At 34.7% G+C, this 25,229-nt stretch overlaps 2 protein-coding genes, 1 long non-coding RNA gene and 3 other non-coding genes across 8 annotated transcripts; 1 reads left to right on the top strand and 5 right to left on the bottom strand.

Annotated features, from left to right (window-relative positions):
- The first annotated feature begins 322 nt into the window (after positions 1 to 322).
- LOC130739668 (uncharacterized) lies at positions 323 to 2,373 on the top strand. The gene is made up of 2 exons (XR_009019912.1): positions 323 to 1,582; positions 1,800 to 2,373. It is a non-coding gene; the product is annotated as an uncharacterized LOC130739668 (long non-coding RNA).
- A 1,018-nt stretch (positions 2,374 to 3,391) lies between these two features.
- On the bottom strand, positions 3,392 to 5,968 carry LOC130739667 (probable indole-3-acetic acid-amido synthetase GH3.1). The gene is made up of 3 exons (XM_057592033.1): positions 5,442 to 5,968; positions 5,222 to 5,323; positions 3,392 to 5,055 (listed from the first exon to the last, which is right to left on the bottom strand). Exons 1-3 carry the CDS (start codon positions 5,759 to 5,761, stop codon positions 3,672 to 3,674), a joined length of 1,806 nt encoding a protein of 601 aa, XP_057448016.1. The 5' UTR covers positions 5,762 to 5,968; the 3' UTR covers positions 3,392 to 3,671.
- An 8,518-nt stretch (positions 5,969 to 14,486) lies between these two features.
- Positions 14,487 to 14,557, bottom strand: TRNAG-CCC (transfer RNA glycine (anticodon CCC)). Its single transcript has one exon. It is a non-coding gene; the product is annotated as a tRNA-Gly (tRNA).
- A 2,790-nt stretch (positions 14,558 to 17,347) lies between these two features.
- On the bottom strand, positions 17,348 to 17,425 carry LOC130741637 (small nucleolar RNA R160). Its single transcript, XR_009020524.1, has one exon. It is a non-coding gene; the product is annotated as a small nucleolar RNA R160 (small nucleolar RNA).
- A 156-nt stretch (positions 17,426 to 17,581) lies between these two features.
- LOC130741639 (small nucleolar RNA R160) lies at positions 17,582 to 17,667 on the bottom strand. The gene has a single exon (XR_009020526.1). It is a non-coding gene; the product is annotated as a small nucleolar RNA R160 (small nucleolar RNA).
- A 1,743-nt stretch (positions 17,668 to 19,410) lies between these two features.
- LOC130739669 (WPP domain-interacting tail-anchored protein 2) lies at positions 19,411 to 24,870 on the bottom strand. Of its 3 annotated transcripts, none has more exons than XM_057592035.1 (5): positions 24,351 to 24,865; positions 22,524 to 23,091; positions 21,321 to 22,453; positions 20,126 to 20,323; positions 19,411 to 19,770 (listed from the first exon to the last, which is right to left on the bottom strand). In XM_057592035.1, exons 2-5 carry the CDS (start codon positions 23,065 to 23,067, stop codon positions 19,600 to 19,602), a joined length of 2,046 nt encoding a protein of 681 aa, XP_057448018.1. In that variant the 5' UTR covers positions 23,068 to 23,091; positions 24,351 to 24,865; the 3' UTR covers positions 19,411 to 19,599. The 3 variants fall into 3 exon arrangements, with proteins under 3 accessions (XP_057448018.1, XP_057448020.1, XP_057448019.1); XM_057592037.1 differs by lacking the exon at positions 24,351 to 24,865 and having other exon boundaries at positions 22,524 to 22,669; positions 22,747 to 22,887; XM_057592036.1 differs by having other exon boundaries at positions 19,651 to 19,770; positions 20,122 to 20,323; positions 24,351 to 24,870.
- Between the last annotated feature and the right edge of the window lie 359 nt (positions 24,871 to 25,229).

Here is a 25,229-nt window from a genome sequence, read left to right on the forward strand (position 1 = left end):
TAAATTTTTTAATTTAAATCTTTCAAAATAAGTATGTTTATTCTATAAAGTATTTATACATTATATGTTTTACATGAATTGATTATGTACACTTTCTTCTAATTTTAAATACTTTTTAATTTACATTTAACATTTATTTTAATTTTAAAATATTCTTTCAAAGTATGAAATACTGAATACTGAATACTTATACTTTAGATGTTGGAATGAGTGTGAAAAGAATGTTTTCCATTGTGGAAAATTAGGTAAAGCAATTAAAGACTTCAGCAATTGCTTGGAAAACTATGAGGCGTGGAAAGAGAGCTAGCTCATTGGACCTGGCTTTTCTTGAATATTCCTCACCTCATTATAAAATAGAAAACCAAACCAGTGTTTATAACAGAGAGCACTGAAAGAATTTGATTTACTTGTTATCTTTGGATTTTTTTTCATGTCTTCTAACACTCCTTTTTTACTCAGAAAAATTCGTAATGCTTGGAAAAACTTAACCCCTCCAATACCTCAATGTCAAATCCCAATATCTTCTTCACCTAGCAGTGTTACCAGAATTAGGTCCTTGGCATTTGTTTTGCCTCAAAACCATGATTCTGAGCACTTGCCACTATATTTAAATGCTATTGAAATCGAAAAACAGGACTACCTCCCCAGGAGTCCCTTCACTATACCAACAAAAATTGTTAGTCTCACTTTTCAGGCTGCTTTAGGGTATCAGGCAATGTCTACATCCCATTATCAACCTTCCATTCTAGGAGCTTCTATGGTGATTGCTTTTGCAGCATCATTCTCTGCATTGTTCATCAAATATTCCTACCCAAGGCTTGCAGCAATAGTTGAGAAAATTGGGTATCTCTCTTTTGCACTCAGTTTCTTTTTAATGTCACAAGTTTTCTTCTCAGGGACTTTAATCATGTGGATCATCATAGGAGGGCTGGCTTTAGCCATCTTAGCCTCCCTCCTTATGTGAAGCCTCTCTGTAGTGATCCCCACTCACAAAATCTCCGAACTAAGTTAATGATCTATTATGCATCACAAGTGCTATTGCAATGCAATGGTTCCACAATTGTGGTCACAAAAAGTATCTTCCACAATATACTCATATCTTTGATGATCACAACGCAACCGCAATTGCGATTTAAAATTTAACATGCGAGTATCATTCTACAAGGTTCAAGGGACTTTGTTTTCTACTATTTTAGCCATCAATGTGATGGCATATGCTACATCTACTTCCTTATCCATCTTTTGTCACAGCATAATAAGATACCTTGCAGTCTCTCTGATTAAACCTTGAATCCGGCTAATCAGAAACCTATGTCTATGGCTCTTACCTGATAACTCTTATCCAGTGTGTGTTTGTGCTGACCGCACATGAACAAAACTGAGCCTATTTCAATGGTTTATAGTCTGTCATCTTTCCACCTTAATATGGTTCACACAGCAGAAGAAACTACAATAGCCTACATTTGGCTCTTTCTCAGAAAATACAACTATTTATACCTAGTCGAAAACTCGAAATGGATCTTATAGCTGGTGGAAGCCTGGAAACATTCAACAGCAACCTCAGCTTGTCTTCAACCACATAGTAAGTGATCCAATCTAAGTCTCTGCTGGTTGCTCTGGTTTAGAATCAGGTTGTCACCATCTAATTTGTTCTTGACATGTTTAAGACTTTAAGCATTTTAATATATCAGTTCACCATGCATGTTTCATTTGATTAGGTCCTTAGATTTCTTCTTATCCTTCAATTTTACACACTAGTTAGTTGTTAAAATCATTGTAATAGGCTATTGTTCTTGCAGGTGATCGTTTAGTCCTAATCGAGCAACTACTACTTATTAGGTAGATCTTCTCAATGATCTACTGCATCTAAGAACGTAGAAACTTGCGGAGCATCTGAACTATCTATTGGCGAATACAGTTCTGGAAGAGAAATTTCAGTATTTCACTGGGACATTTGTTGATCTGAGAATTTTATGAAGAGGTTATTTTAGATTCATTGTTAATATAAAAGTTTTACATTACCTTCTAATCACGTTTTGCTATGTGATATGTGCTTAAACGTGATTGAATGGTTTAGCAAAAAAACTAGATTAACGATAAGTTAAAATTACATCCTTTTGTTAATTAGTTGAAGCTGCAAAGGAATGGCCACATTTAGAGCGTGCTTAATAGAAGTTTGAATAGAACAAATAAAATTGGAGTGAAATTTGAGGGATGGACTACATGTAAATTGTAATGTAAGTTCCTTAAAATTTTCATTTCACCCATTTTTAAACATATGCTACCCTTGAATATGTAAACGAGTGCCACTATGAACTTATCAAGATTGTGTCCAGTGTTTGTAAAATATATGATATATGATTAGTATCTCAAGCATCTGCTTTATTTTTCTCAAATGATTTGACTGAGATGTACTAATCTGTTCCACTTCTTCTTTTGCACATTTCCCTGTTTTGTTGGGGCTTGAACTTTTCCTTTTATTTACTTTGATTATCTGTTATGCTTCGATTGGATGTTTCATGTTTACTCCATTAGCACTTTTTGTAATTACTAAGTCCTCACTGTCTCTGAATATGAAGATAATGTCAAATAATTAATTCTTAAATAGCAGGAATTTTTTGTTAAACCTTGTTTATACAAGTTGTATACATGAAACTAATAACAACCAGACCAGCCCTTTCTCAAGTTATGGATTGAAGCTATTGGCTTCCCATCACACAAGTAAAGCAAACAACTGAAAATTTCAAACATGTCATTGTAGTAAAACAGAGAACTGATTTCTTGCTTTGTACAATTGAATGTCTACTGCATCAGCTATAGTATTAAAATGTAATTTTAAGTATTAATTTTGTTTCAATGTGAAAATCCAATGGTGTCCATTACATGCTATAAAGCTTGTGGTTGGTGTTAAAAGAGCTTAACATTACAGAGCAAGTAAATTATGTCCCTCCTAAATAGCCTAAATTTCTCAGTAAACTGACTACATTGCATAATTTGGTGTACATGTAGCTTTATGGTCTAAAGGTATAGTCCTTAATAAGAACTTGTGATACCCCAGGCTTTATAACCCCAGTTGCAAAATATGGTCATCACATTACATCTAGGATGTTTGAATATCAATTGAGTGCAATTTGAACAAATTTTCATTCCATCTCATAAGAAGAGTTTCTTTCATTTTTTATAAACATATTATACTTATACAATATAATCACATTTTTATATTTTGTACAATGAGGTGAAAAATAGGACGAGATTAGAGAGAAATATGGGGGGAGTGGGGGATGAGATGATTGATCTCATAGAGAAAAAAAAAGTTTTGTAGAAAATTTTGTAAGAAAATATTACATGACTAAATGCTCTCTCTATTTGATAGTTACTACAATGGAACAACTTCAATTGTCAAGGGAAGATGGCTTTTGTTCTGTTATTCCTTCACTTCTTCTACATGAAACAACCAATACATACACTAGACACAGTTACTGAAAAAGAGTAGCATCTTTTGCACAAGTTAATTGAACCAAAATACATGATTAACCTAACCATGAGAGACATCCTAATCCAACATATTCCCCATCAGACTCTCCACAAGCCCTACACATTAATCAACCCAAAAAGAGAAAAAAGAACATAATCTATATATATCTACCCAGTTAACCCACATGGCAGGAACATCATCTTTTCCTTTCAGGAGTCCAATGTGGCAAATCTTTGCTAAAGTGAACAGACACAACCCTTGAGTCCAATAGCTCCATTATGGGAGTAAAATTCACACACCTTGGCACCTTATATTGATTTATGGACGCACCTCTTGAGATTGCATAATCCATAAGCTCCTCAAACGTCCCACTCCTCACAACACGTATTTCCAGCGGCCCAATCGAATGATCTGAGACCCGGCACTGCCTATAAACTGAGTTCAATGATTCCTCCATCTCCAAACAACACCGATCCAACACCTCATGACTCGGTGAGTTCGCTGAGTCTTTGGTCAACAGCTCCCAGTAAATCACGTAGTGTCCCGGAATAGTCCTTGTGTCCGCGTAGCTCGTGTACTCCACCACGCTCGTGTTGAACCCAGAGAGCAGCTTTGAGGCGTTCTCCACCGCGCACTGCAGCTCCGACTCATCTGTCTTGTCTGAGTCAATGCTTAGAAGCACATTCTTCCGGCGCACAAAGTGGAACTGCGGCGCTGAGTTGTGGAACCCTGTGACCCGGAGGATGTCACCAACGTGATAGCGGTACAACCCCGCATAGGTGGTGATCACCAACTCGTACTCCCTCCCTACCTCCACGTCAGCAAGCTCCACGAGTTCATCCGGCGAGTCATGGGTCAGCCAAGGCGAGTTGGCTGACCCGGACTCGTGCGGGAGAAACTCGAAGTAGGCCATGTTTGGCATTATTGTGTACGAAACCTCAGAAGGCTTGCACATCGGGTTCAGGTTGAGCCCGAAGTAGCACTCTGAGGAAGCGTACATGGTGCATGCCATTGGTAAACCTCCACTATAGTAGTTGAGAGTGGGAATGTATTGTGCCATTGCGCCCGTTACAATCACATCAAGGTATTTGGTGTTAGGCCAAATCCTCGTGATCATTCCTTCCCAATCTTCCTTGGAACATTCACGCGCTACAAACGAGGCCAATTCCGGGTCGGGTTTTAGGATCTCTTTCATGCAACCCTTTAACGTCGGGTCAGTGATCCGGGAATTCAGGTTCCCGGTGCGGATGTCGTGGGCAAGTTCGGGCCAATTGAGCTGGAGGAACCGGATTGCACGAAGGAGACCAGAGGCAAAGACCGCACCGAGGCGAAGGACCTGATTGCGCTCTATGAGGCCGCAAAGCATCTGAGTGTACATGCTCTGAAATGAGTCAGGGCACAAGATAGCTTCATTTGGGCTAGTGTAAACATTGTACGGGTCATAGGGTCGGGTCTTGAAATGTTGGCTCTTGTAGTAGCTTGTGAGAACGGGTCGGGCCAATAACCCACCCGGGGTCCTTGATTCGGACTTCACAAACAAAAAGTAGAGACCCTTTCCTTTGTCCAAACCCGGTACATAACTGTTCCATTCAAAATAATAAACATGATTATGATTAGAATAAGAAATAAACATATTTTTATTGAAGTATTTAATTGTTTATAGATAAGGAATTTATAAATGGTCATATATATATTGAGAAAAAGACAAGAGACATTAATTAGGCACAGATGTAGGAAGGAACTTACAGGTTCATAACTGGCATGAGGAGGCTGTATAGAAGCTGGCGACGATCCAGCTCTTCCTTAATTGTTGGCATCAGTTTTCTTTCACCAGCTGAAGTTCCAGAACTGCAGATTCAGATTCCACAACACAAAACCAAAATTAGTTTCAGCTCCAAATTCCCATATATATCAAAACCAAAAAGAGTACTGTATGTGAGGTTAAAATCAATGTTACGTTACTGACCTTGTGAGGAATTCAGAGATGGGCTGAGCAGAGAGGATAGGGGAGCGGTCGCCATTGGCGATGCGCTGAATCTCAGGCTGGACATCTTCATAGGTGATGACAGGAACCATGGACTTGAAGGTTTCACGGTCGGTGGCGCCGTCGAGGTGGAAGCGTTTGAGGTACTCTGTGTTGGCGTTTCGGCTCAGAATCTCCGCCAGTACCCTCTCCTGGACTGCGTCGGCGTTTCGTGTCATTTCCTCGATGAACTGCAGTGCTTTTGCATCTTTCTCGCACGCAGGGGGGCCTAAGGGAGATGAAAGAGTTGAATCCACAGCCATGATCACAATTCAGTTATAGTTACTATTTGAAAACAGAGAGAATTGAGAAACTGATGAGAGGTTAATTGTGGAAGCTAATAAAGTTGAAGAAGTGAAGGAGAAATAGAGAAGAGGGGAAGAAAATTGAGAGTAATTGAGTTGGAGGAGGAAGAGACTCTTGAAAACTCTGAGAGAGAATGGTGTGTTGTAGTAGTGAGAAGGACGAGTGCACGTTACAGAGTTTATATAGAAGAATTGTTGGACCCGGGTGTGTCAAGTCTAAGCCATGCCATGTCATCCCAGTGGGACCCATGTGGTGCCAATGTAGATTAGTCCTCCACTACTAATTCTTAATTTTTGGCAATTTTCAAGTAAAGATAACTATAAATATACCACCAAACAACCAAACAGTGTATACATAGTGAGATATTTTTGTTTGCTTTTTTTAAAGTATTCTTACCGTTGGCAATTATATAACTGAATAGGTAAGTATCTTTCAACAAGTCATTCTTTAAAACTACGGTTTAAGAATCAAACATTTATTTTATGTATAAAGAGTTCAATTGTGTTAGAAGTTATTGATCATTTCTCTTCTAATCACATAACATTATATGTCAAATCTATCATTTAACTCTAATATTTTCATATCTAGTGGTATGTATTGGTCTTTATTAATTTTGTTTATATGACCTAGACTTTTTTCTAGTGTAGAATAATTGAAAAAACATAGATGTTATAAGTTAGGTATTAAATTTATTGCTTGAGTTGCCGCCCTCGGTAACATTAAAATTTCTAGTAATGGGACTTTAAAAGTGGAAGAGGAAAAGGAGAGAACAGGGTGGTGTAGGGGAAGAAAGGGGCATGTGGGACCATTGTAACGGAGACAAAGGCAGAAAAGGGGGCAGGGAAAAGTGGGTGAGGGGCCAAGACATGTCAACGGAGGAAGCAGGGAGGTAGTTTTCGTTTTGGAAGGTAATACGCGTAGGCCAACCAGGAAGCCCTTTTCTGGCACCAATGTTGGGCGTCGAAAGTGATCTCTTGCCAAAAAGAATTTCCACGTGAGACAATGCCATTGCCAAATTCCTCTTTGAATTCTTACACTTACAATCTTTGAGTCAACCTACAGTTATTAGACTAATTTTTGTTAAGATCCAGTAATTATATTAAATGTTTAGGTTTTTTTCAACAAATGTTTATTCATACGAACTGCTCAAGAATTGAATCATGAATTAAAAGCTTAAGAAATATAAATCTAAGGAAAAACAAGTGTATGTGAATTGAGTGTACTGTGTCTACATGTCATAACTACTGTTACTCCTATGACTATATTTGTGCTGTTCCCATCATCATCCATTAATTTATCCATATGTTTGTTGTGTCATCAATTACATTCTATGATTCATATTAGGGGAGAGAGCACAACATTAGTAGTAATAGTGAACTCTGCCAATAGTAGGGTCATTCAAGAGAAATTAGTGGTGCTAATGTGGTTGTTGTCTGCAAAAGATACAACATTAACTTTTTATAAAATTGAAAGATAATATAGATAGAGTTGATGCTACTATTTGGTTAATTAGTACTCCCTCCGGTCCTATTTATAAGCAACAAAAAAAAAATTCACATAGTTTAAGAAATGTAGTTAAACTAGATAAAATGCATTAAATTTGTCTTAAATTAAAATGAACTTCCAAAATTACCCTATGTTATTAGTGTTGGAAAGTGGAAAAGAGAGAGAATAATTAATGAGACACATATTACAAGTTAGAATTAATAAGGACATCATTGGAAAAAATTAATTAATATAGCTCAAACTTTCATTTGGTTCTTATGAAAAGGACCAAGATTTTTCTTCTCTTTCATGCTTATAAATAGGACCGTAGGGAGTAATTTAGTACTCTAGTAGTAGAAGTAATCAAGTTTATGATTACAAGTTGTACGAACTTAACGACCACTGTTCCGTTTGCGACCTCTAGAATGATACGGACTGCATGGTCAAAGTGCAAATACCAAGAAGTAGTACTTTGCCTTGTAATTGTGTAAAGTGTACATGGATGAGTACATGAAGTTTCCAACGAAGTTGTCTGCAGTGTATTGTACTTTCTTTTGAAGAAAAAATAAATAAACTGTAGACAAATTATGATAACTATGTAACTTATTTTTCAAAATCTAGATAACTGTTTGATGTTATTATATAATTGAGTTAAGAATAGTATTTTATGATTTTTTTATTAAATACATAATACTATATTAATTACTTTTTAATAGTTTCAACAAATGACCCATTATTCGTATCACTTGTTAGTTTATACTTTTAAAGCAGCTAATAATTGTTGGTTAGTTATTTTTTATATATTTCGTCTATATAATAAATTGATTAAATTCTATGCTTGTCTTCATTATAAACCAAATGCTAAAAAATGCAAAGTTTGTTAAGATAATACTAAATTAATGACCCACACTTTCTTGTAATAAACTAAAGAAATAACCGCCAAAAGATTCCAATACTTTAAACATCATATAATATGTTGCCCAATCACGTGTGCCTCCTTTCTAGTGAAACTTCCTGTCCAAATTTCCTTATACCAATTTGTGTTTAATCTTCTGTTTTATAATAAATTCGGTGCCATAAGCATGTGTATCAACTTACAATAGTTGAATTCGTTTACTAGTAATACCAGCGGTTTTGATTATAAATAAAAATAGTCGTATGATTTTCAAAAACATTTTTTTATTTGAATTTATCAGAAAAATAAAAGAAGTCGTGTTTTGATTTGTGAAAAAATTCATCTTTAATTTATTTCTAATTTGTTCGGATCAACTCAATAATTTTTCTTTTAAAAATTTTCGGCAAAGAGCTTTATCATTGTTGTATTGACTTTCTCTCTATTACACACTAATCACCCATAGTTTTATTTGCATTAACTTTATCATTATTGCACTCACATTCCTAAAACTTGTCATTATAACAGCACTCAACAGAGTCAACTCGCATATATTGTTCTCAATGATATAAAGAAAGGGAGATCAATACATTTTGTAAAATAGATAGAAAGTTAGTGGAATAATGACAAATTTTAACCTCAATTAATTTTATCACTCACAAAAATTTCTTCTCATTTTATGTTTAAAGTCCAATTATAAATGATTTGAAAACATGATATAAGTAGATATTTTCCTTTATTATTATCATAATATCATTGGCATATACTCCCTCCGTTCCTGATCTTTTGTTGTTTAAGGTTATGCACATTGTTTAAGAGTGCAATCATTGATATTTTTGTTGACATAAACACCCCTATTTAATGTTAAGTTAGAGTGAAGATAGAGAATGATAGTTATTGGTTAAGAAACTTGTTATGATTTTGATTGGTGAAAATAAGAGGTGGTAGGTGAGAGATATAATATTAAATGAGGGTATACATGGAAAAATTTGAGAAAAAATGCATTGGGTTTGTAAAACAACAAAAATTTTGGAATTTATGACAAAAGTTAAAACAACAAAAGATCAGGAACTGAGGGAGTATAATATATCTCCCCAAAAAGAAGATACTTGTCTTAATTGTCTCTTCAAAATTAGGTAAGAAACTTTGGATTAATTGATAGATTTTTTATTTTGTTTTTTCTTATTAATTACTCCCTCCGATCCTTTTTATAAGAAACATTTTTGAGATTTTTCTTGGTCCTTTTTATAAGAAACACTCTTATAAAATTAAGTCAAATAATCAATACCAATGCAAAGGGACTTATTTCCAATACAAAAATATGGAGGGAAATTGCAAGCACCCAATAGGTATGATCAACATTTATGGTAATTATCATGATTGTTCTTGTAAAAAGGCAAAAACATCATTGGAATTAAGCATAGTAGTTAATTTTATAAAAAATATTAGTTTCCTTGATTTGTGTGATTTTGTCCAAGTTTTTCTTATAAAAATGATCGGAGGGAGTATTTAGTGAGTCTTATTTGAATAATTTCTCAATTTCTGTTCAAAGCCGGTGCATTTTTTTATTAATGAGTTTTTAAGGCAATCATTATTCAACTTATTACCATAAATTAATGAGCACATGTAAATTAATAATCCACTCTATAGGTTAACAACAATGTAAGAGAACAAGACAGTTAGTAGCCATCACAATCATGGATGTAAGTCTTCACTAATTAACAATTGGAATCGCAGTTATGATAACATGTTTGAACCGACATTTTGTTATCCTTCAATTCAAAAAAAATTGCAACGTCATAAATAATTTCTTAAGCTGTCCTTATTCCTCCTTGCTCTATTTTCTTCTCCTTTTTTATTTATTCAAATTAAAAATTCGGTCCAATCTTGATGACCACTTCACAGCAAACTTCTTCTTCAATTAAAAGAAATGAAAAATGAAATCAGACCGGTCATTAACTTGTCAGACACTAATTTTTAAGATTCAAAAGTTTAACAGATGTCGAACCAACTTTAATTAAATATTACTCCTATTATTATTTGATATGATATGTAATATATTTATACAAGATATTAAGAAATTTAGACTAACCAAATTGTAAATTATTCTATGATTTGTGTGATAAAAATAAATACTAAATGGTGAAAAATGTCTTTAAAATTAAAAAAAAAGAGGAGGTCTCCAATTACTCCAGGAGTAAGTTTTTTAACTTACTCCAAATCTTGACCCTTGATTTTATTTAAAAATAAAGGTTGAGATTAGCACTTAAAATCCCCTCACGTGATCTCTTCCTCTGCTAAGATTTCCCCTTCATCGTTTCGTGAAAACCTAGAGGCTAGAGGAAGCACCACCTGTTCTCAGGGATGTCGTTGCCATTGGGGATTAAGAACACGACATCTCTTCCGCTGCTAAGGTTTCACAATGGATAAACGTAGGACAAGGATGAACTGGATTCAAAGTTGAATTCATCATATTTCTGCCACAAGGACCACAAAAGTAATAGGATTGGATATTTGGATTCAAAGAAGCTTAAAATTCTGACCCATTATAGAATTCGATTCATAACAGCTTAAAATTGTGACCAAATATTAGGATATTAGGATTGTAATCTTGATTGATGACTATAGTAGAAACATGCGGCAAGATTTATTAAGAATACGACGAAAACGAGAAGAAAATGAGTTTTTGACGTTTGTAGTTTTCAGATTGGGGATTGAGAACAGTGGTGTTTCCTCTAGGTTTTCACAAAAAGATGAAGGTGAAATCTTAACAGAGGAGATCACGTGAGGGGTTTTTAAGTGCTAATCTCAACCTTTATTTTTAAATAAAATCAAGGGCTAAGATCTGGAGTAAGTTAAAATACTTACTCCTGGAGTAAATGTAGTCCTTCTCAATATATTGTTTGGTTCAACCCAGTTTTCAATATCAATTCTTACCGATTTAATTAGACCTCGGTTCAACCGATTTTTGACTGATTTATTCCAATTTTGGAATCAACCGATTTTTTCACATAGCCTAATCAGTCACCCTAATAGTTCCTAGTTGGACCGGTCAAACCGGCTGGTTTGGTCCAACTTTCTAAACACTATATCAAATGTTGTACATGTAACCAATTAATAAGAAAAACCCAATTAAATCTTGTATTTATAGTAGCATGCATGTTTGGTTTTCGGTTAGAATACCCCTAGTACTCTTTATTAATAATATTTTACTTATCCAAAAAAATGTTTGGTTTTGGGCATGTATGTAATGTTGGTTTGATTATCCTAGCTCGACTATGAGGATTTTGATCTTTCAGGTCCATTCAACTCAAAGAGTTTTTCTGTAAATTAATGTAAGCACGTAATGAATTGAACCTGGTAGAAGCTTAGTTTTTCTGTAAATTTATACAAGGGTTAGGCCCAACAAAATTATTTCTGACTTTATTGAATGGCATAAGAATAGTAGTGTGAGACACATGTGTAAGTTGATCCCTCACCTGTGTGTTACACTATTAAATTTGCACCATCAATAACTTTTGATGGAAAAATCAATATATTCATAACATTAGTACATATTACTTACAATTTGTTTTACACGATAAACTTAATTTGTAAATGGTTCAAGAAAAATACGGTTAAAAGAAAGGCTTCCTTACAAATATATTTTACATAAAGAGTATACTATATATGAAATATGAATAACTTATATATACTAAATATATATTACATTTTCTATTTTGTAACAAGTAAAAAATGGTTTATAGGTGAGGTGTACCAATCATAACGCAAGCAAAGTCATTTGCAATTTCGTGTAAGAAAGTTGGGCAAGGTTAGGTAAAGTGGGCATCATGCATCTGTTGACTTGACTCCACATGAAAAACGTTGAAGTTGTAACAAAAAAAACGTTGAAGAAGAAAGTAAAAAAACCTAGAGCCAAATAGTCACGTTTTGCATGCTGCTACTTTAACATCACTTCATGAAGATAGCACACACTTGATCAAAGGAGCTAAATCGCAAGTACGAGTTTCTTGTGTACGGATCTAATTAATTCTTTTTATATATATATTGGTTTTCTTAATTAATATATTTTGTTTTCTGAATTAGGAATCATTAAGTTTAATCTAGGCTATGTTTGGTTTTCAGTTACCCACACCCAAAGGACTTTCAACATGCATCTAACGCTGTGCCTTTTTGTTTGGCTTTGCTTTAATTTCAGTTGGTTCAACGTGATTCTTCTCTAAACGCCAGTTGAACTGAACGGAAGCACACCCTTACTTCTACGTTCAGTTGAGGTTTGTTGATAGTATAATATCAAATTTTAAAACTCAGAAATCTCTCACGGACAATATTACCCCACCTTTTAACATGTGCTATTTGACTTTAAACTCTTTCTATACATATATATTGCTGATTTGGTTGAATTCACAATAAAAATATATCAGCTCGTGATTTTTAAAAAATAACAATATTATCTATTCAAATATTTAACATTCTTTTGTACTTTAATTTAGAGTATATATATAATTACTTAATTAATTATAGGTGTGTCCATTAAGACTTATTATTATATGATATTTTGAATCTGTCAAAAACTCAAACTAAAATATGGTTATGAAGAAAGAAAATTGAAGTGGTCATTGAATAATCCAAAAAAACAGGACAATGTGATTACTTCCATTAAAATAGAGCAAATTGAAGAATGAAATTCTGAAAGCATGATAATTCTTCTTCTTTTTTCTTTTTTGCCTTTGATACATGTCATCATCATGTAGGAAAATGATTGTATATGTCAACCCTTTCTAGAAATGTTTTTTTTTTAGGAATTTAAATTTTGTATACCACTTATGGGGATCTAACTTGCTTACCAATATCGTGTTAGTGAGACATGGTAATTCCTAGCTAGCTAGGACAAGTTAATTGATTTTGCGAATACAGCTTGGAAGAAAAATCACTAAACTATATCCAAAAACTTGTAACTAACAAATCTAGCTAGCGTTTATGTTAACGTTAATTTCATCTTGAAGTGATGATCAAATTTGTTTGGAACAGTCTTCAAGATGATCTGGCTTAGGAATTAGGATGCTTTCAATTAAATTGCAAGTTGGCCTTAATAATTGCCTGTGTTAGCTGCTAATTTTGTAGGCAAAGCTACTGTTTCCAGTTTGGAAGACAAATTTGTTTGACGACATTATTGTATTGTAGCTTTTAAACTAGAAGCCTAGCTAGCTATAAGTTTGTAGTTAGGTAAATAAACACCTAATTAAGCGTCATAATTATATATGTTAGTAGAAAAAATTAATTAAGTTAAGTACTTAAAGACTTAAAATTCTTTATTGATTCTAAATAGTTGAATGACAATTTTATTCACCCTAATAATTAATGTCTTAATGATCAAAATTTACTTAAATTATTTTTTTCTTTGACGGATGTACTCACAATTACCTAAACTAATGTTCCTTCTAAATTCTAATGCATTAAATGATATTCCCCAAAATCGAGTTTGTGCTCTCACCTGTACATGCCTAACTTCCTTATACTTGCTTCAACTAAAAGTACTCATTATACAACTTAGTGTGTGTGTGTGTTTTTTTTTTTTCTGTATCATTTTCCTGATTATTTTCAAGACACTCCATAGCACATTAAACAAATGAAATTTGGATTGGCTGAATCATTCAGCCAACAACTATTCAAAGAGAGCCTAATTGCTGCTTCATGGAGATGGTGTGAAGCTTCTTTGGAAGATACCAGAACGTGGAAATTAAATCAGAATATTCATCCAATGACATTATAAAAAATAATCATTTTCACAGACTTGTAAATCTGTACTAAATACGGTTTGGCACCTTTGTTAGCTGGCCGTATATGTCCGTACTGCCTCCAAAACTGTACAAATCAGTATTAAACTCATAATTAATTGCTTTTTATATAAGTCTTTCATTAATTTTCAATTAAAGGACTTTTAAAAAAAAAATCAGATGAAAAATCCGTGATTACTGCATACTAATTACGGTTTAACGTGTGTGCATTCACTGTAAACAACTTTTAAACAAAAATCCAATAATTTATCATCTCATAAAAAAACTTATTTTAATTAAAATAGCTAGAATAAAATGTTAATTTTGGTGATAAATAAAATAAAATGTTGCTACTTAATTACCTTATGTGAAAGAATGATATTGCATATGAAAATTACACATTTACACTCAACTAATTAGTGGTCCTAAAAGTGTTAATTTATAGATATGAGTCAAAAACTGATTGTGTATCAAAATTAATACACAATTTATAAAAGAAAAAGGAAACAAAACAAAAGTCAGAAGAAATGCGCATCCAGGGAATCGAACCCTGGTCAGTACCGTGGGAGGGTACTATGATACCACTACACCAGATGCGCTAAACAATAAGTTGTTGAGAATCCATCATACTTAATTTATATATTCAATATTGACTAATTCTCCTCTTTATTGAGAGAAGTTTTAATACATTCTCATCCCACTCAAATCAAGTGCCCACTAGGGGGAAGTTTCAAAATGGACCATCATTTAGCACGATTAGATTTGAGAATCTTAGAATGTTTTTTCATTGAATGGTTAGGATTGGTTAGATGATTAAAAGGTAAAAATATAATTTCTTACCAGCTCTTCTTCCATGGTCGTGCATCTCTTGTTGTTAAGAAGCACTCACAGTCGTCCACGCAACCAGCCACCACCGGGGGTCCTTCCTCCGTGGTCTCTGCAGCTTGGTACCAGCAAATATCGCTGCATCACCACCACCCCATGGACGACGTAAAACAGAGAAGACAAAACCTTAACCACCGCCACCTTCAACCCTCGATCTCCAGCGAATCACTCATCATTTTGAGAAACCAACACCACCATTGCACTCCCCTCATCGTCCGCAACAAACCCCCTCAACCAATTTGTCGTTCCGCCACCGGAGGCAATTTCCGACGAGCCCGCCGACCTGCAACTGCGTTTTCCGAGCAAATGAACAAGCTTTTGGAGAAAGTCGTGCTTCTACCCAAAATATGCCTCAGCGTTTCTGGGCTCTGTTAGTATTGGGTGTTTTCTTCAGAAAGGAAGTAAGGAACCCATGTCCTTGCAAAGCTAGTAGTCTCAACAAGAGCCTCAAATGTTAACAGAGCTCCATCATCATCACACAAGTAACATGCAACCTTTAATTTTCCACCGGATAATCAACTGCTCTGGAATTGAAGTTGTGGGTGGCCTCCTTCACCGTCGGCCTTCTCTGAAGCGTGAGTTATGAGGAGAGGGAGTTTTTTTTTTAGAATTTAATTTTTTTATATTTTTATGTTTAATGGATATGCACTTACAGTGTAAAATAGTTTTACACAGACATCCAATTGAATTCCGTCAAATCAAAAAATATCTTATTCTTTTAATTAAAATTAAAGTCAAATATAATTATCTCTCCTATGTGGCATGCTTTGATTGGATGACTGTGTAAAACTATTTTACATTGTCAGTGCATATCCATTAAACTCTATTTTTATTTTGTAAATTATTATTATAACCTGTGGTACCACTTCATTCCTTTGAGATAAGTTCCAATTACACCTTAATATATTTCAATATAAATGGTCATTTTAATAGTTTAAATGATTTTGAACTACTAAATTTCTTTCTTTCTTTTATTTATAACCATCAATGTAATCTTTAACAAATTAGTGAAATTACCTCAATGCATTTTTGGGTGAACTAAAATCCTTTAAATTTTATTTTATCAGCTTCTGAACGTCATCTGAAATAATTCTTTCATCTTTAAAATTGACAGTTTGAATTTAAAACTGATAGAATTATATATAAATAAAAATTTACTCATAAGAAGTTCAATTGTATTAAAAATGAACTAAAGTGTGATATGTACTAACTACTAAGGGTGGCTCCTAATTAAAATGTACTACATAAATTGGTAGTACTTATATAATATCATACAGCCTATTATACAAAGGAACAATAGTGTCCAGGGACCCTCAAGAGTCAAGACTACTGAAAACACATTGCTTGCTAGCACCCAATATGGCAAGGCAATCTGCAAGGCAATTGGCTTCACAAGAAATATGACAAAGGCAAACATCCTCATGGCATGAAGCTTCGCTAATACAGAATCTTCTCCTTACATTCCCACATAGAAACCATGCTGCCAAATCCATGAGTCACAAATAAACGCACTCATCTCCATGCTGTTCTAGATATGGGTGAACACACCATCAATAGTGACTGAGGGAGAAAGATCCCTTCGAAGGCAGGGAGCAATGGTCACAAATCACGACACAAAGGATCTCAAATATGCTCGGGACTTTCCCCTCAGCATCTATGGAATTCATTCTCCTCTTGCATAATTCAAGAGCACACAAACCATTTGATATTGGAAGATTACTACCTAGATTAGTAATAATAAAACCATGGCTAGCAGATGTATTTAACAGCTGAAGCCCACTTTAGGGGACTGTTTTAAAATTGCTAAGGGGCCAAGATGAAACTATAGATGTACAGTTGTGTGACACACCTAATATTTAGTTGTCAGTGTTGATATACGTATATTACTTAGTAAAAATTATAGCCATGTCTGAAATTGGACATGGTCTTCAAAATGTCGAAGTTTTAATGAGATAGGAGAGTGATGTCTTAGATATCAAAGTTGTAGATGCAATAATAAACAAAACAGAAATGATTTTGAAAAGTTGATTTGGCCCCAGAATCAATTCTATTAAGAGTTAGATAGAGTAGCTTCAACATTGAAGATAATCCAATCTTAGATTATACAATTGGATTTCACAAAATTACTCTACAAAAACCACTCTTTCAAAAATGTATACAAACTTAAATCACATCAATTTAACAGACATTTATAAGCATGTCAAACACACATGTCCTGCCCCAGTTCTGCTTAACCTGTCATTCTATAAAGACAAACAAGGCAAGTGAAAACCAGGGGAGAAAGATATTTCTGTTGCACCATGCTCGTATAATCTGAAAGATGAATTCACATCAGATTAAGAATTATGGTGCATGTATTTAGTTAAGCTTCACTCTTTTTCCATTAGCTTACTCAGACACCTTCACAAATTACATCCCTTTCTCCCTTCCCAACACATTATGAAATAAAACTTGGTTAAAAAAAGTAAATTAGACAATTGGTAATAGTTGCATTACACCAGCACAGCAATCAGAGAACTTTGAAGGCAATTTGAATAATGAATCCACATGATATTCAGATATTAAAACCTCATCATTTTGCTCTGCTTTCAACCAAACCCTAGCTATATTACTTCAAATTTGCTACACGACCCTAAATTTCGGCAACAAAAGGAACAATAAAAACCATCTTTCAATAAGATAACAGCAAAAACCAAGCAATTAGTGTTCTTGTGACATGCAGAAACACAACAAATCAAAGCAATCAGAGAACTTTGAAGACCTGTATGTTTATGTTATGTAATCCACACCAGATTCAGACAGAAAACAACTTCATCATTTTGCTTTGCTAATTCATAAAATAACTGCATAGATTAGTAAAATTAACAAAAATGCGTAGAGATAATTTGGCAATTGCAAATTGGGCAGCGAAGAAACTAGGTTCTAGGCCCAAAAGCAAGGAAATTGAATTGCCGTGACTAAATATTGCACCCCAACAACCTTAGCTCGTGATTTCCCTGCAACTAAACTAGAAGATGCAAGGGGCTAGCTGGTGCATCGTGTTTGAAATTGTTTCAGTGATTGAAGGAAAAGAGGAAAAATTGAAAAGAGAATCTAGGGTTCATGTTAGGAATAGAGATGCGGCTACACATTTTTTTCAGTTGCATCGCCGTTTCTTAAATAAGAGAGTTCATGCCCATTTTAGGGTTTCACTTTTTTTTTCTGGTCAAACAAAATGAGTTTGTCTGTTTGTTTTGGGCAATAGTATTTTTTTTTCCTTTCAATCCAATGTAGAAAAAAAAAATTAAGCAAAAATTTGAAAGTACTTTGATGTCATTACTAATTTTATTTTTTAGTCTGAAATTTTTAGTCATTTTATCTTAATCTTTTTCACGACTTACATAAATTGAAAACTTAAAAGAGAGATTGTTCAAAATAATGAATTGGAACCAATTGTGATTGCCTTCAATAGTTGACCTCCTTATACATTTAATTAAGAGTTCGATTTTTGGATGGTGTGTATGAAAAAAGATTTATCGGGAGAAGCCTACCCACCACACAATGTGATATCAGAGCTCCAAGGAGATTAGTCTCAAAGCTGCCACTTAAAATCAATATATTCTAGTTGGATACATGTGTAGAACTTTTTACAATGTTAGTGCATGTAAACTCAAATTTTTTTCTGTTTTTCCTAATTAGCATTTGTATAAATGGGTCGATTACTATTTTTTTAATGAATGATATTCTTATGACTTGTTTGATACGTTGTATTAGGTTTGATAGTTTAAGCTTATACTACATTAACAATACACTGCGATCGTGTGTCGAACTTAGGCCCTATGATCAATGTTTTTCATGAGTGACTACTATGTATCACTTCTCCCAATATTCTTACCCCTCACTAAAGGTAGACGACCCACTCCCCTAGGACCAAACACCACGCTTGAGGAGGTACAAAGCAGGTGGCATAATGTTGATCACTTGATCCATTGTTTGCTCGTCTATATGAATGATACTTTTGACCCGGGTGATCGAAGGGCTCACCGCGATCTAGGCTGTCTAGGAATCCCATGATGTTGAATGAACCTGGGACATTCAACACGTGATCTAACTTAAACCCTACTTGACATGCTCACCACGCTTAGGTCGCTTCCTGTATGAGGAGGGACTACATGATACACACAATCTAACTTAAACCCTACTTGACATACTCACTTGGTAACATGGGCGCTAGAGTGTCTACTCAAGTGGTCTACTAAATCAAAAGCGAAGCACCACCCCACTGTATCCAAATAGCTACACTCAACTTAGAGTGGTTGGTTGGACTTTGTATGGTCGATCAACTTTAAATAATATTAAACGATGGAATGTTAATTTGATATTGACATAAAATCAACATAATTATCTTGGTTACAAACAAACATGCCATTTACTGTAAACACCATATCTTGCTTTAGTACTGTTATAAACAAGATACCCTATCAAACTTCCCTCACATTGGAGGGGCAGAATCCCCCAACTATTCATCTTTCTATCATAGTTGCATCTCTCAATATCTTAATAATTTGCACCTTTATGAGACAAGCTCTTCATCTGGTAAGCACTCGTGATAGAATAATCAACAAAAGAATTGCAATATTAGTTTACATCCACTCTAAGATCACATAAATAGATGAATATACAAACAATACACAATCTAAAAGACTTGAGAGAAGCACAACTGCACAAAACAACAAATTTTCTACATGCTAGGTCATGACTTAGCCACCAAAAGCTTTCAGAAAGGACACGTTTCTATGTACAACATGCAGAAGGCTAACACAGAAACCAGTGGGATAAAAATTGCCAATGAAACAAATGTGAAGTTTCTCCAAATTGCAGACTTATTTGGTGAAATAGATGGTGTTACTTTAGTTTCAGAACTTGCGCCTTCTGATGGTTCACCCACCTAATAATAGAAACCAAGAACGAGGGAAACCTTTAGTATCTAAGTAAAAATGTTACTAAGCTAAACTAAGAGTTGATCTCAAAGTTAACTTTTTATACTATTCTATCAAAACAAGGCCCAATTTGTAAATTCCAGATTAACATAAATTCAAATCTCTAATTTGTAATGTATCTACAGCAATATATAGAAGTCCATCTGGGTAATGATTCATGTAGGACATTTTGCTCCACTCCAAAGCAAACTACCAATTCATGTAGGACATTAAAACATTAATGAATACAGAACTATTCAAAGTAAGAATATCATATCAATTATCAACTGGTATAAAATATTAGCCTGATGAAAAGATACCTGCCTGAAAGGTTTTATCAAAGTGTTCTCTTCCTTCTTCATCAGATAATTTTGTACAGCTATCATTGCTTGAGTCAATGTTGGAAGCTTGATCTTCATTTCTGCTATTTAGTTCATTGGTGCATGCATCTAGAGGGACACCAATTTTGGTCCCAGTTAACTTTTTTACCAAACTTTTATTTTCCTGTTTTAAAGCCTCTAGCTGCAGGAAGAACATAGTGGTAAGAATGTTAACGTCCTGTTAGTGGTATCAGCTCCGACTCGGTTAAATAATATACCCCTAAATTTTTTGGGAAAATATTAGAAATTGGGAGGCCTATACTCAACCACAAAAGCTAGCTCGGGAGTTGAGGTTTGCACAACCCTTATAAACACTTGATTGGCCTTATCTCTAGCCAATGTGGGACTTCTAACACACCCCCTCACGTCCAGGATTGAACAGACTGGAACGTGGGAACAACAACGGGTGGCCCAAATATGGGAGGTCTCCACACAACAAATGAATCTAGGATAGGCTCTGATACCATATTAGAAATTGGGAGGCCTATACTCAACCACAAAAGCTAGCTCGGGAGTTGAGGTTTGCACAACCCTTATAAACACTTGATTGGCCTTATCTCTAGCCAATGTGGGACTTCTAACAGAAAAGAACCAATGATTTGTTGATAACTCAAAAGTTATCACACTTTGAGCATCCTACTGCCAAGAAAATTTACAAATTCAAGTTCTAATTTAATTATACAAAACATAGTGACTGGAACCAATGGCAGTCATAAGTCCAATATAGTTTCTTTTAGCAAATTATCCATCTGAGAACCACAAACACAGCACGAATATCAAACGCAACACGGATACTGTTACATAAAAGTAGAAACTATTACTTTGTTCCTCAGAATATAAAATTTTCTCAGTTCGGTCCTTCAAGGCATAATTTCTACAATTTGAGTCCTTGAATGTTCTAGTCCAATTAAATGTGGTCTTAGTATACAGAGTTCAGGTGAGCAAAATTGCATTAAATAAGCACAGACAGACCAAACTGAGATAACTTGAAACACTGGACTTTACCTTTGACTAACTTAAACTTCAGGTACCCGTCGAGTAAACACAAATCTATAAATGACAAATATAGTGGTTTCCTTTTCTTAAAAAAAATTAAAACCAGAGTTCAAATTTAGCTAGAAAACTAAAGAAGTTCTAACCTGTTTATTGATGCGCCCCCTTTCAGTGGCGAGCTGTGCTATCATATCCATGATGAACTTAGTTCCAGTATCAATTTCTTTTGCACTTGATAATTTTGATTTTCTAGCTTGATCGAAAGATGTTTTCAGGCTACTCATTCTGGACCTCAGGAGATCCAATTCTTTATTTAGTTCAAAGTTAGTCTCAGATAGCACAATGCATTGCTCTTCTGCACTATCTTTATTACTTTCAGCATTTGAAACCTTTGATTTTAGCTCTTCAATTAAAATTTCCATATCCCATATTGCTGTGTATAACATATTCTGCTGTTCTTGACTTGCTTCAGAAGATGCCTTTGCATTCTGTAGCTGGATATCTAATTCTCTTAGTTGCTTCTCTAGTGAACCAACCTTTTTCTCTGCAGTGCTAGCACTCCCTTTAAGGAAATTCAGCTCTTCAGTAAGTTCCAAGTTGGTCTCAGTTAACTGTGTGACCTTTGCTTCTGCATTCTCCGCCCGATTTTCTGCTATGTCAATGCTTTCTTTTAGAGACTCGACAAAGCTTTCCGCCTCAATGAGTTGTTCATGACATGCTTCATTTTCTTCTGTCAAAGCATTTATCCGATGCTCAAAATCTTTTCGTTCTTCTTCAAGAAATTTCACCTTTTCCCTCAAAGCCAACACCTCAGAATTTTCCTTGAGATATTGAACATTACATTTCTCAAGCTTCTCTAAAGCAGCATCTTTACCCTTAAGTTGTTCTATGAAATTTTTAACTTTTGATTTCAGCTCATTTTCGCGTTGCATAGAGCCATTGAGGTTGAATTCAGCAACTTGGAGGCGTCCCATTATACCTTTAGAAATTCCCATCAACACCTCCGAAGCATTGTCTGCCTCTAGAAATCTCCCCCAAACTACTTCCGCTGCTTCTTCCATATAAAATGCTACTTGTTCCGTGTAGCGGAGTTTCAACTTTAGCTCTTCATTTTTTCTTGACTCTGCTAGCTTCTTTTCAAGATCTAGCTCCCGTGCTAAGGACTTCTCAAGCATTCGCAGAATATATCTTCGTTGTTCAACCATCTGATCCTTGGATTTTGCTTTAGCATCTATCAGCTGACCATTTTCTGATAAACTCAAGGTCTTCCCCGTTTCCCCTGGAAAATAACTGCATCCTCAGTATAAATATTTGAAAAAATAAATATCTAAATGAAAATTTAAACTTACAACTCTCATGTTGGAAAGCCACAAGGGTTTTCTGCAACTGGGATGATTGCATCTTCAACTCCAATAACTGCTGTTGAAACTGCTTCACGGACTCTTCCGAGTCGTGCAATTTTTCATCCATTATAAAGTAAACCTCAGTCAGATGTCTGCATGAAAATATTTTATGACGAGCATCAACAATTTCTTCCTGTAGAGTGTCGATGAAATTGTCCAGCTCTCTTACCTCAGAATCTAAAATGCCAGACAATAGATCTGATGTCATTGCCTTCTCAAACATATTTGCCAAGATGAGGTCATTCTTTGAATCCATTGGTTCAAGATCATTTTCACGGGCCAACAGATAAATATAAAGTGCATGCAAGTTCACCAGCTTCTCAGAAGAATAGGCTAAGCGGTGGTCTATTTCTGTTAAAGCTTGCAGGGACATCTCCATTTCTTGCATATCATTTTCTTTAGTTGAGAACCCTTTGAGTGAGTGAAGTTTCCCAAAAGCTGTATCTCCAGCATTAAAGCCGCCTTGAACTTTGTTAGCAAATTCATCCATTGCTAGTCTGTATCTCTAGGGCCTCTTGGTTCGGCAATTAGAAGTCAAGTCCAGAAAATAAGGTAGAAATGAGATTTTAGTGGAAGAAAAGAAACAGCCTTACTTATATATTAATACAGGATAAATTTAACTTAGATAAATAGCAGACAATTAGTTGGTTATAAGAAAGCATATGTAATGTTTTGCCTATTCCACAAAGGAAAGATGAAAAATTGCAACTGTTACTGTATACAAAATGAGTAAGGCTTTGAAGAGATGTAAGTAAAAGAAAGTACAAAATGCAAGCTATTGGAAGATTTTCTTTTGATAGCATAATGGTAGTTATTTTTTTTAAAGATCAATTAATCTTAGTTTATTTCTTTACAAGTAGCTGTTGTCCACTGTTCCTTTCATATGAATTTCCAAATATCACACAAGAAGCATTTCCACTCTATATCAATTTCCACAACCTTTTCCAGATATTGAACAACTAGAGAGAGATATATTAAGAAGAAGAAAATTGAAAAATCTCAGGAACTAGGATGCCTTATATCTTCTTTTAGAATCCTTATTTCTAATCCACTAACATTCATTATCTATCTTCTTCAGTTTTTTTTTTTTTTGATAGGCAATAAGAATTATATTGAATAGAAGTACAAGGGGTACTTCAACCCAATACAGAAGAGAAAAGATATAGACTAAGAACTAACATGAACATAACAAAGATCATAGAGTGACAGAACTACCCCACCCAATACTTCCAAGAAAATAGACTTAACAAAACAAGCGTCATTAAAACCTTGCTAGGATAAAACCCCCTTGGGAAAACCTAACAAGGAAAACCCAATACTTTCAGTCTTTAAACATGCATAACTAAAAAAAGCTAATTCTCTTGCTTCATTTCAAATGTACAATTTTGACTTTCTAACATAATGCTAATTCCACTAATGAAGCATCTAGTCCAATCTAACTGATGTTATACACCAGATCATGCGAGTTTTCTAACAAATTCAACACACACAACACACCATCGATTGCCACCAAAAACCATTAATTATAACATCACACAAAAGTGACCACGAATTTACTGAAACATCCAGCTAACATCTGATCAGAATTTTAAATTTACAAGACAAACTACCACCCAAGTTACAATCCACAGCAAAGCCACAAACTTTACCATTCCAAAACTAGGACATGCTACTACTATCATAAACAACAAGCTTGACCTTCTCATTTCCACCTAGGATGCCCGTGTAAAAAAAATTCAAAGTTACATCAAATTATCAATTGGGAAGCCTTACCTTTTGCAAAACGCTTCTGGGTCTTCTTTCCTCAGCAGGAAAATGATCTTGAAAAACTTGACATATCAGAAACCCCACTTGGAAATTGTCCTGGTTAGTCTTCCCTGGTCCTCTAGCCAAGCCTTTAAACTACCAATTATTTCCAAGTCACCGTTATAAATAAATGGGTCACCGTTATAAATAAATGGGTCGGTCACCTTTTTCCCATTCTCCAAGTTCAAAGAAAAAATTAACAGAAAGGGTGTTTTTTGTGATAGTGTGTCTCCAATCTAGGTGGATCAATGAGGTGGAACCGTGGAAGAAGAACTAGAAGTGCAAACAGCAAAATGGTCAGACTAGTGCATGATCTATGAATGAAAAATCTAAAAGAGAATTCAAACTTCAAGACTTGAATTGGGGTGCACGTTGATCTTGAAGTGATGACATTGACTTTGAATAATTGGGTTTGATTCGAGCACTACACAAAACACAAATCAACTGGGTACGCACAAACAGGTAGATAAGACACAGATCTATCTGTATGGCTTAGACTCGTGTAAAGTTCAAGTGTCTTCTTTCATGTGGGTCCCTCTCGCTGGATTCAGACAGACAACGTTTTTTAAACAAAGAAATTTTTTTTTTGGTCAAAATTAAACAAAGAATTTAAACACTCTACTTTACTAGACAAAAATATCTTTTTTTGTGTTTTTTTTGTACAAGCTTGCAAATAAAAGGAAAAATAAGCAAATGGACAAAAAGACCCACTAGGTTTGGAGAAAGCTAGTTCTTATAGCATCTACAAAGAGGAGGGGCTCTAGCTCAGGAGGGGGCATTAAACAATTAAAAAATCTAAAGATTGTTGAGCTCCAGCTTCGACCATAAAATTTGTACGCGAGTTCC

Source organism: Lotus japonicus, chromosome 2 (assembly GCF_012489685.1).
Source record: "Lotus japonicus ecotype B-129 chromosome 2, LjGifu_v1.2".
In the NCBI taxonomy this organism is placed as follows: Eukaryota; Viridiplantae; Streptophyta; class Magnoliopsida; order Fabales; family Fabaceae; genus Lotus; species Lotus japonicus.

What these genes read in the sequence shown, in the direction of transcription:
- LOC130739669 (XM_057592035.1), bottom strand. Translation starts at nt 23,067, where the DNA reads ATGGATGAATTTGCTAACAAAGTTCAAGGCGGCTTTAATGCTGGAGAT. An exon ending in GGCTTTCCAACATGAGAGTT is followed by an intron (nt 22,454 to 22,523) that starts GTAAGTTTAAAT and finishes GTTATTTTCCAG; the next exon opens with GGGAAACGGGGAAGACCTTG. An exon ending in GGGGGCGCATCAATAAACAG is followed by an intron (nt 20,324 to 21,320) that starts GTTAGAACTTCT and finishes TTCTTCCTGCAG; the next exon opens with CTAGAGGCTTTAAAACAGGA.
- LOC130739667 (XM_057592033.1), bottom strand. Translation starts at nt 5,761, where the DNA reads ATGGCTGTGGATTCAACTCTTTCATCTCCCTTAGGCCCCCCTGCGTGC. An exon ending in ATCTCTGAATTCCTCACAAG is followed by an intron (nt 5,324 to 5,441) that starts GTCAGTAACGTA and finishes CTGAATCTGCAG; the next exon opens with TTCTGGAACTTCAGCTGGTG. An exon ending in CTCATGCCAGTTATGAACCT is followed by an intron (nt 5,056 to 5,221) that starts GTAAGTTCCTTC and finishes TGAATGGAACAG; the next exon opens with TTATGTACCGGGTTTGGACA.